The sequence below is a fragment of the Pseudorasbora parva genome, chromosome 20 (assembly GCF_024679245.1).
Source record: "Pseudorasbora parva isolate DD20220531a chromosome 20, ASM2467924v1, whole genome shotgun sequence".
NCBI lineage: Eukaryota > Metazoa > Chordata > Actinopteri > Cypriniformes > Gobionidae > Pseudorasbora > Pseudorasbora parva.
In genome coordinates, this window is record NC_090191.1 from 11,415,514 (window position 1) to 11,427,324 (window position 11,811).

An 11,811-nucleotide genomic window follows, 5' to 3' on the forward strand; every position below is an offset into this window, starting at 1 on the left:
CACACCCTACTTGTGGTCAGTCTATCCAACAACATGCTTGTTTGATTTGCAGTCTCTTTAAACACAGTTTAAAAAAAGAAAAACATTCGATCTACGTCAGTGTCCACGAGTCCAGAACTCAGTTACTGAGTAATTTAAACTGCAATTCCTCGACTGGCCACTAGGGACAGGCTCCAGAAGGGAGCAGAATCTAATTGAGCCCCATGTTAAAATTCCCAACTTTACAGCAGAAAAAAAAACCTGTTTACAGCCTGGTGCAAATTGTGGGTTTGGTCTATACAGCTAATTTTGCCCTTCCAGACAACTGTGAGGGGGTGATTTTTTTTTTTTTATAACTCATTGTTTACATTATATAAAGCCTTAAAGTTCTGCATAATTAGGGTGTGGTTACTTTGAGTGACAGGTGGATAGCCATTTATTTGCTGTCAATAGTCATTGCGTCACCTAAGCTTCACCCACGTCCCACCTCTTTGCCCATTTTCTGTTATCCGAGGGCTGGCAAGATGGCAAGGGGCAGCCCCTCTACGGTTCAGAACGGCTTATCGGAATCCAGTGGGTGACGTTATGGACACTACATCCATATTTGTTTTACAGTCTATGAGAAAAACCTATCGTTTGCTGGGCCTGTTGTCAATAAAAGCTTTTATTGGACTAACAAGGACGTTTTCATCTCTGAAACTTTATAGTGATCCCTACTTGTCCTATTTGTCTTTAGCCCAGGCAACATAATTCTGGCATTGTCTGTTAATATTTGTTGAAAGATTATGAAGATATAATAAAAATAAATCTTGAACAATCATAATTTTTATATATTGTTTACCTATTTTCAGTTATTTTTAGACTCAAACCACTTTTATGCATTTCAAGACACTGCTTTATGAACTTGTACACTCTTTTAAACTTGTTTTCATCACATTTGTCACTATTTGCCTTTTAATCTATAAACTAGTTTCTTCTTCCAAACATTACAGTTTTTCCTTTTAGACAAGATCTCACACTCTTTAGCAGTTTCCTAATATTTTAAGCACATCATTGGACAATTTAAATAAGTTTTCACTGATAAATTAAACTGAATGTCTGACATCTTTTTTTATTATTTGTTTATATGGTTCTATGTATATTTCTATACACTTTTGTGATTTCAGACAGCACTACATGAACAGGACTTTTATTTTGCTGTGGTGGTGTGCCGTCATAAGGCTGCACTGCGCTCCTGCATCTGTTGTGGTTCGACTGAGGAAAGGTTTGTGTTTCACATACCAATATTACAAGTCAATATTACATTTTTACAATTGTTTATTAATGAATGTAGCATAGTAATGCTTTACTAACATTTATTTAAAGCACACCCACACACGAGTAACACAAAAGGTGCGTCTTTTTGTCTCCGTTTACCGTGAAACAGTTAATGTAAATCATAAACACGAATTCGTCCACTGACGAGCAGTGATTTGACAAACTGATCTGCTGTTTAAAACTAAATGCAACAGAAACACAAATGACAACTTAAACCAATATAACATGTTTTCATGAAAGTGAATGCTTTTAAATGTGATCTACAATTCATTAGATACCAAATATAAATCATACCTATAGGAGTTTTCAATATAAATTGCATTATTTTATTAATTAGTATAGTAAGTTTTTTTTAATCGGGTAATTTCAGTCGATTAATGCTGGAGACACACTTAACGACTAGCTGACTGGAGCAGATTTTATTCTTTGAGAAGAGCACAAACATTTACGACAATTTAGTCAGTCCACAACACATTTAACGATAATTGAGTCACGATGAGACATTCTGCTGAACTCTTTGTTAATATTTTGTACCGAAACAAACATGGATGTCAACGGACAGCTGAACGTGGAAATTTGTGCAGAAAACAGGGAAAACCCTGCCAAAGCCTCTGGTGTTTTATAACAAAATTGTAAGCCCTGTTTTTCTCTTTTAGTTGTCTTTTTCTGTTTATGTATGTCTGTAAATAATAGTTTATTTTTCATTATGCATTTCCTGATTAATTAATCTCAACATTACTAGTGCTATTTAATTTTAACTTTTAATCAAGCAATAATGTCTGTTATTCACAAAACAGGAATTAAAGACAAATTAGTCAATTCGGAGCAAAAACACTACGCTATTTTTTCCGTTGTTTCCAGAGTTACCAGTCACCAGTTAAGAGTGGAATAAAATACTGCTTTATTTATTCTGAAACAGAAGTCATTCAAAATGTTATTTTTTTATTTTATCAATCTACAGCTAATGCTACAACACTCCCAAAAAATGTAATGGGATTGACAACGCTGGCAACTCTCAATTTATTTAACAGAAGCGCTTCAGAGATAGTCAAGGAACTGTATTTCCTCAAATATTAGATATAATTAGTGTGTGTATGATTTTTCTTTTAAACTTTTTTTTAATCGTTTAAATTAACATCAATCATTAACATTAAAAGGTTAGTTCACTCAAAAATGAAAATTAGCCTATGATTTGCTCACCCTCAAGTCATCCTAGGTGTATATGACATTCTTCTTTCAGGCGAATAAAATACTAAAAATTCCTAGCTAATCCAAGCTTTATAATGGCAGTGACTAGGGCTGCACGATATTGCATTTTACATGAAAACATGCTTATCGCGATTTGGCTTATCCTGATTATCAAATCGCAAAGGCTGCGATGATCTTTTATGCTTTAATTGATTCTATTGAACACTGGTGCATTTGCGAACTTCTTACATTATCACAAACATAGACAGCGCGTTATAGAAACTCAATCAAATCGCGGCACAATTCGAGTGCAACCAAACTCAGAGCACCTCCTCCAGATAGTCTCGGGTGCGGTACCCTGGTGCGCTCCCAGGTCCACATGACAGCTTTCACTTTACCAATTTTTCTTGGAAACCGGGCCCGTTCTGAACTAAACTGCCAATGTAAAAACGCCCGTAATGTTATTTTTAAAATGAGACAAATCACTTATAAAATAATACAAAAAAAAACGTCAAAAAGACTGATTTATAAAATTACTAGAATGGTGTTTGACATGGAAGGCATCTCATAATGCATAATCGCTTGCACCCATTGCAAATATTAAACGTTTAATAAAATCTTCGTGAAGACAACTGGTAACAGCTGGTTCTTAAATTCTAAGACTAGAATCTTTAGACATAGCACACGGCATGATTTTAAACACCCACTGAACACAACTGGCTGTGATTTTTGGGCACGATCAATCGTAAGTATTAAATTACATTCATAATCGGCCTTACGGCCTGTGCACACTGGGACGATTATTGCCAGCATTTTTCAAGATGTTCTTCTTTGTGTTCACAGCCAAGCGACTTTCACTGGCGACGCGCCGAGTGAACGTGCAAATTCAGTAGATGGCGCTCCCGGTACACAAGTTGGTGCTGCGCCACTTAAGCTTCTGACACTCGCTTGTGTAACTGGCAAGCAGCATTAGCAGCTCATCTTCTTCTTTGTCTACTTAGTTCCTCTTCATCATTGTATACATTGTGTGCTCAGCAAGACCGTTTTGTGCTGGAGCACCACCATGTTGTGTTTTAGTGTAACTTCAGCAGCTCCAGGCACGGGAACAAAAGCGCCGATCTCATTGGTCGGACAGCTTTTAACGCGGCGTGTTAAACCAAAATGTATTTTTTTTTTTAAACCAAAAACGTTTTATTTTTTAAATGACACTTTTACACCTCCCATTTTGCGCATCGGTGTGCAGACTCACATTGACGCCCTTTGTTTAGTCGCAAGGCATTAAATGCACGCGATAATTGTCCCGGTGTGAGCAGGCCTTCACAATCGTTAAGTGTGTCCTCGGCTTAACTCTTACTAGTGACTGAACTAGAGCTGATTCAGACACTTCGATATTTAGTTTTGAGTGTTTTTAGTCTAATCAGATGATTTAAGTCCATTAATTAACTCTCTCTGACTCTCTTACCAGTCACTGAGCTACTGAACTTGAGCTGATTGAGACACTCAGAGATGTAGTGTGGATTAATTTTTCTTTGTTAATTTTTCTCATCTTAAACAGGACAAAAAGAGAAACTCCTGGTGAAGTGACTGAGGTCCTGTGACACACTGTTATTATAAAGATGGCATTTATTAAAGAGGAGCCTGAAGACATGAAGATTGAAGAAATATTCAGTGTGAAACAAGAGGATACTGAGGAACAAACAGGTTGGTTTCTTCTAAAAGCTGAACTCAGTCATTGTGTTCTAAATAGCAAAATCATTGCATATTTTAGAATTGTAGTGATTTTTACTTTTGTCCACCCAAGGACACTAAGTAAGAGAGTGATTGGTACTCACGTCACCGCTGACGTGTGAAATCACACGTCACTTAAGGTGTGGTTATGAGTACATCAGATGACCACCTTCCCCCCTGTTAGTTTGGGACACTAGTCAAGGCCTTTTACCTTGGCTGTATGAGAACACTCCGCACAGGAGGCTGCCCAGTCATTTATAATGAATGTAAAGGGGGAAGAGTTGGTCAGCTGATTTATCTGAAAGATTGGTGAGATTTCTAACTTGTAGAGCCTTTTCTGCTTTATCAGCACAAGGAAGACACAATTGTAATAAAATATAATTTATTAACAAAAGATAAACAGAACAATTAACACAACTACGAAATGAATACAATGAATGATAAAGGACTAAAGTGCGTAAAATGCATAAAATACATGTGAGTAAGTTAAGTGTGGCTAGAGAAGAGCTACGTTATCTTATGGAAAGATAAACTGTTGTTTCTCTGAAATTAAGGTGAAGAACCTTATTATGCATTAAACAAATAAACGAAAGATTATTTGTTATGAACTAGCATCAGTTATATTACTTGTAATGTAAATTTCAAAATCATATACTGATAATAATCAACAATGCCAAGGTCTCTAGAAAGAGGTTTGGTTAAGTGATATTTACGTTCCACGTGGTTGAGTAAGCAGTCCGGTGGTGATGACTTCTTCCAATGGTTTTGCTGGGAGACAGTGCAGTGAAGAAAGGAGCTGGAATCTGTTTCAACAGCCTTGAACACGAAGATCTGTGGGATGCTGATCTCCTGGGGCACCAAAGGGTCCTAAAATCTGGAACACGCAGATGAGGCCCTGAAGTAGGTGCAGAAGGTCCTTAATCTGGAACACGCAGACGAAGGAACCTTGAAGTGAAGGTTTGCTCTCCTGAGCTTAACCTTGTTGCAAATGTCTCTGTGTGTCTTCTGCCTCTTTGGGCCAGACACTCAGAAGTTGGTCAATCTGCTCTGGTCTCTTTAGCATGGAGACTGGGGACGTGCTGTAGTCGTCTCGCTGGACTAAAACTCTGAACGTAGTGTTGGTTAATGTCCCTTTCCTCACAGGCTGGAGGCTCAGAACGTTGTTGTATCTGTCACTGCCTCACAAACTGTAGATTCAGATCCTCGGATCTTGTGTTGTCTCTCTGGTTAAACCAGAGGCTCAGAACTTGGTTGCTCTGTCACAGTCTAATCCTCAGTGGACAGACTCAGAACAAGGAGTGTCTATTGAAAGGGTACCTTTATCCTTTTCCGAATAGGAGGAGATTGCAATTTGGCGCTTCTTCATTCCAGTGTTGCTATTGGCTGCTGGTATCAGAGGGGGCACACAGTGTGGCCTACCCTTCTTTCCCCTGCAGAACTCATTTGCATACTGTACACAGTTAGAAGTCTTTAAAGGGTCTTTAAAGTTCATCAATGCATTTCTCACTTTCCAAACCACCATCAGAATACCCTTGGCAATATACTAAACAAATAGACACCAAACATGATGGAAAAGATTGAACTGTCATGTGTTCATTCATTTGTTCATTAACAGCTGATTCTGTGTAAGATGTTGCATTACAAATAGCTGTCACTGAGAATACTTATTTCTCTGAATAAGTATGAGATGGATGCATGTTGTTTACATCAGTCTTAAGGTTAAGGTCTTGAAATTAACTTCAGGATTTCTGCATATACCCTGATTATGCATGACCTGTCATTTTATTCGTATCTAAATGAGGGCGCGCTCTCACAGAAAGTCCAAAAGCGGATTCGTAGAAACTTACTGTCACCCTGGAGCTGCAACGGACGACGACAATCAGACGATTGCGACAATATATGCTTTATGTGTGTTTTTCAAGCCATCTCAATGTAGGCTATTTATTGACAATAAAGTAGGCCTATATCATATGAATAATGCAGTGCTAACTGACAGCTTTTGAAATGTTTATCTTCTGCTCACCAAAGCTGCATTTATTTAATCAGAAATACAGTTAAAACAGTAATGTTGTGAAATACCATTACAAATGAAAACAGCCTTTTTCTATGTGAATATAGTAAAGTGTAATTTATTCCTGTGATCAAAGCTGAATTTATCATCATTACTCCAGTCTTAAGTGTCACATGATCCTTCACTAATCATTCTCATATGATGATTTTATAATCAAGAAACATTTTTGATTATTATGTGTTGAAAACAGTTGTGCTGCTTAAAAATGTTGTGGAAACCATGATACATTTTATTTTTCAGGATTCTTTGATGAGAGTTCAATGGACAGCATTTATTAAATAAATTATTATCTTTTATAATATTAAAAATATCACTTGTGATCAATTTAATGTATCCTATGTCTGATCAACAAAAGTATTAATTTCTCTCTTTTTTAATTTTACGACAAATGTTTGAATGGTATGGTGGTTTCCGCAAAAATGAAGCAGCACCATGAGCAGCAAAACTGTTTTCAACACTGATAATAATCATAAATGTTTGTTGAGCATCAAATGTGAATGATTAGTGACACTGAAGACTGGAGAAATGATGAAAAAATGTAGCTTTGACAGATGATGTACATCAGAATAATATTTCACTGTATTACGTTTTTTACTGCATTTTAAATTAAATAAATGCAGCATATATATATATATATATATATATATATATATATATATATATATATATATATATATATATATATATATATATATAATTTCGCAGAAATGTGAAATATATATTTCCACACCTTCACAATTTCATTTGGCAACACAGTGCAGTTGAACTATGTTGACATTTGACATGTGTCGCTTCGTTGCTCTGATTGGTTGTAGCTCTATCCATTTAATGTCTTTCCTAGTTTGGTTGACACACGCCACATTATCGCAGCCCAATGGAGCAGTTTCAGACTGATATTCTGACTAGAATTGAGTATGACCATGTCAGGCTAACAGGGTCTAGCATATATGTTGGTTTTGATGCATTACATAATAAATGTTTTGACATATTTTGTATTGTGCCACTAAACTGGGGTTACTTGTATGTGTTTGTTTTTCCAATTCAGATGGATTCCAGCTAATACCTTTGAAAGAGGAGAAAGAAGTAATCAATGAAATTGAAGAGAAAGATCCATATGAGAATCATGATTTCATAACTGGAGAAAAATCGTTTAGTTGTTCGCAGACTGAAAAGACTTCTATGCGAAGAAAAGCTCAAAAGACAGGAACTAGAAGTTATTTCACTTGCTTTCGGTTTGGAAAGAGTTTCAATCAACAAGAAAACCTTAAAGTCCACATGAGAGTTCGCAGTGGAGAGAAGCCTTACATCTGCCAACAGTGTGGAAAAAGTTTCTCTCAAAAAGGAAACTTTAACAGGCACATGAGAATTCACACGGGAGAGAAGCCATACACATGTCAACAGTGTGGAGACAGTTTTGCACAACATGGAAACCTTAAAGTTCACATGAGATTGCACACTGGCGAGAACCCTTACATATGTTCTCAGTGTGGAAAGAGATTTGCTCAACATGGAAACCTTAAAGTCCACATGAGAATTCACACTGGGGAGACCCCTTTTACCTGCCAACACTGTGAAAAAAGTTTCACTCGTAAAATAAGTCTTGACAGGCACATACGAATTCACACTGGAGAAAAGCCTCACACATGCCCTCAGTGTGGAATAAGTTTTACTCTAAAAGGAAACTTTACAAGGCACATGAGAATTCACACTGGAGAAAAGCCTTTCACGTGCAAACGGTGTGGAGAGAGTTTTACTCAACATGGAAACCTTAACATTCACATGAGAATTCACACTGGAGAGAACCCTTATATATGTCCTCAGTGTGGAAAGAGATTTGCTCAACATGGAAACCTTAAAGTCCACATGAAAATTCACACTGGGGAGACCCCTTTTACCTGTTCACAGTGTGAAAAAAGTTTCACTCGTAAAATAAGTCTTGACAGGCACATAAGAATTCACACGGGAGAGAAGCCTTACGCCTGCCAACAGTGTGGAAAAAGTTTTCATCAACATGGAAACCTCACAGTCCACATGAGAATTCACACTAACCAGTGTCCCTTCACCTGCCAACAGTGTGGGCAACGTTTCAATCACAAAGGAAGCCTTAACAGGCACATGAGACTTCACACTGGAGAGAAGCCTTACACCTGCCAACAATGTGGAGAGAGTTTTGCTCAACGTGTACCCCTTAAAGTCCACATGAGAATTCACACTGGAGAAAACCCTTACACATGCCAACAGTGTGGAGAGAGTTTTGCTCAACGTGTAAAACTTAAAGTCCACAAGAGAATACACAGTGGAGAAAGTCCCTTCACCTGCCAACAGTGTGGAAGAAGTTTCAACAAAAAAGGACATCTTAACTACCACATGAGAATTCATACTGGGGAGAAGCCTTACACCTGCCAACAGTGTGGAAAGAGTTTCCCTTATAAAGGAAGCCTTAACTGGCACATGAAAGTTCACACTGGAGAGAAGCCTTTAACCTGCCAACAAAGTGTGGAAAAAGATTTGTGTAAAAAGGAAACTTTAACAGGCACACAAGAAATCACACCCGATAAAAACATTACACCTGCCAACAGTGTTGACTGAATTTAACTCAACATGGAAACCTTAAAGTGCACACTGAATAGAACCCTTACACATGCCTTCAGTGTGTAATAAGTTTTGTTAAAGAGCGTATTGCAGGTTACAATTTTTTCAAGATGAATATATAACCTTTTATGAAAATGCCATATGAAAAGGTAATGTAGGATTTAAAATGTTTTTTAAAATACATAAAAGCACAAATTATGTAGATAAAGTGGCCGTTTCGTTGTTTCCAGTTTTTTACATCGCGTCATATTACATCACGAGAGGGAGTCGTCTGCCAAGCTCTGCGTTGGCTCAGTGCAGAATAGGTTGGTATTTAGTAGGAATCAGTGTATTTTCGTTAATTTTTCTATTTCAATTTATCATTGTCATGGAAATGTTTTGTCCAGCCTGTCAGGACATCGAGTCCACAGGTTTCCTAAAAAAAAAAAAAAGTTAGAAAAGCCTGCATGGTGGCGTTATGTGCAGGTTAAGAGACAGGACTTCACTTCTGCATATGCTTCGGCATAATGTGTATCTGGTGTGTTTGCATGCTGCGTGGTTGCAGCCACTGAGATATAGCATAATAATACCTATAGATCTAACCTATGACATGGTTGTGTATGATTTAACAATAGGGGACAGCCATACGCTGGTGAAAATTGGGCCAAGTCCTGAATATTTTGATATTTTTTTTAATGTTAAAAATCATCCTGCGAGCCACGACCATAGGAGAATCGACAATGTCCACGCGAGAGAAAACAATTGTCTGCGAGCTCATATGACAGGAAAAATTGCACGGTGTACGCCCGGCTTTAACGTTAAGTGTGGATGGATATTAACGAGTGTGACTTAAGCCAGATGGTCAAAACGTATTATTAGTTTCTGTTATTGGTATCAATACTCCTAGATGACCAATACCAGCTTTGCGATTGCCTGATAAGTGATAATTATCTGTATTGTAATCTGAGCACACTGTTCATATGCTAGCGTATAAATAACGTTATAATGAGCTAACTGGTCTCTCATCTGCTCTGTTTTCCACTGCTTCTCCTCACACAACAACTCAATTCATCTCCTCTAATCGTTGTTCTGTCTAATCCTGGCCTGTCCCTTATTGTGTCATAATTGTATGGCTGTGGTCTGCCATATGAGTATTAATAAACATTTATAATTTCCTCAGCTTCCGAACTGTCATTGCGATCCATTGTTTTCCTATCGTTGAAATTCAATGCACTCCCTCTCGTTATGTCACATCCGGTTTGGGCATTTTTAGGTGCGGAAGTAAAATTTTCTCACAAAAACGACTCAAAAAGTCTTATTAGCGTATATTTTAAAGAAAATCCAGGTCCTACATTATTTCTCTATACACTGACTCACTGGAGTCTCTAACCTGCAATATGCTCTTTAAAAAAAAAAATCCTTAACAGGCACATGAGAAAATGTTTCCACTAAAAAGGAAACCCTAAGTACCCATCCATTTGGAATGAGTTTAACTTGCAACGTTGACACTGGTATTGAACTGAATTAGATCAGCATTAAACTGATTCTAACTGAATAAATGTCCATAGAGTTTCCATAGTTGATTCTGCCCTTTTCTTCATTTTGGTGAAGCTGCTTTGATGCAATCCATGTTGTACAAGTTCTAAAGAAATAAAGATGACTTGACAGAAGAGTTCACACTGGAGATAATTATTTATGTAGTTCTCAAGACCCTGATATACACCTGATATATATTATTTTTGTTCTTCTCTTGGGGGTAAAAATAAGTTATTAATCCCTGAGGAGAATACTCGTACTTCTGAGAGTTGCATTTATGGCTCTTCTCCACCAAGCGGAGTGGTTCAGTACAGTACAGTAAGCAATTTTGCTTACTGTACTGTACTGAACCACACCGCTTGGTGGAGAAGAGCCATAAACGCAACTCAGGTCCTTCTCAAAAAATTTGTATATTGTGATAGTTTATTATTTTCCATAATGTAATGATAAAAATTAAACTTTCATATATTTTAGATTCATTGCACACCAACTGAAATATTTCAGGTCTTTTGTTTTAATACTGATGATTTTTGCATACAGCTCATGAAAACACAATATTCCGAGAAAATACAACATTTTGAGGAAAATCTAATTTTTTTTTTTTTTTTTTTGCATATTCCATCCGGCCAATAAAATAAAATTGTTTTTAATACAAAAAAGTCAACCTTCAAATAATTATGTTCAGTTATGCACTCAATACTTGGTCGGGAATCTTTTTGCAGAAATGACTGCTTCAATGCGGCGTGGCATGGAGGCGATCAGCCTGTGGCACTGCTGAGGTGTTATGGGGGCCCAGGATGCTTCGATAGCGGTCTTAAGCTCATCCAGAGTGTTGGGTCTTGTGTCTCTCAACTTTCTCTTCACAATATCCCACAGATTCTCTATGGGGTTCAGGTCAGGAGAGTTGGCAGGCCAATTGAGCACAGTAATACCATGGTCAGTAAACCATTTACCAGTGGTTTTGGCACTGAGCAGGTGCCAGGTCGTGCTGAAAAACAAAATCTTCATCTCCATAAAGCTTTTCAGCAGATGGAAGCATGAAGTGCTCCAAAAATCTCCTGAAAGCTAGCTGCATTGACCCTGCCCTTGATAAAACACAGTGGACCAACACCAGCAACTGACATGGCACCCCAGACCATCACTGACTGTGGGTACTTGACACTGGACTTCAGGCATTTTGGCATTTCCTTCTCCCCAGTCTTCCTCCAGACTCTGGCAATGCAAAATTTGCTTTCATCCAATAAAAGTACTTTGGACCACTGAGCAACAGTCCAGTGCTGCTTCTCTGTAGCCCAAAAGTGGCTTGACCTGGGGAATGCGGCACCTGTAGCCCATTTCCTGCACACGCCTGTGCACGGTGGCTCTGGATGTTTCTACTCCAGACTCAGTCCACTGCTTCCGCAGGTCCCCCAAGGTCTGGA

At 37.9% G+C, this 11,811-nt stretch overlaps 1 protein-coding gene across 1 annotated transcript; it reads left to right on the forward strand.

The window, feature by feature from the left end:
* The first annotated feature begins 1,184 nt into the window (after positions 1-1,184).
* Positions 1,185-10,529, forward strand: LOC137049250 (zinc finger protein 431-like). Its single transcript, XM_067427743.1, has 3 exons — positions 1,185-1,243; positions 4,040-4,185; positions 7,329-10,529. Exons 2-3 carry the CDS (start codon positions 4,101-4,103, stop codon positions 8,870-8,872), a joined length of 1,629 nt encoding a protein of 542 aa, XP_067283844.1. The 5' UTR covers positions 1,185-1,243; positions 4,040-4,100; the 3' UTR covers positions 8,873-10,529.
* Positions 10,530-11,811: the final 1,282 nt, after the last annotated feature.

What these genes read in the sequence shown, in the direction of transcription:
- LOC137049250 (XM_067427743.1), top strand. Translation starts at nt 4,101, where the DNA reads ATGGCATTTATTAAAGAGGAGCCTGAAGACATGAAGATTGAAGAAATA. An exon ending in GGATACTGAGGAACAAACAG is followed by an intron (nt 4,186 to 7,328) that starts GTTGGTTTCTTC and finishes TTTCCAATTCAG; the next exon opens with ATGGATTCCAGCTAATACCT.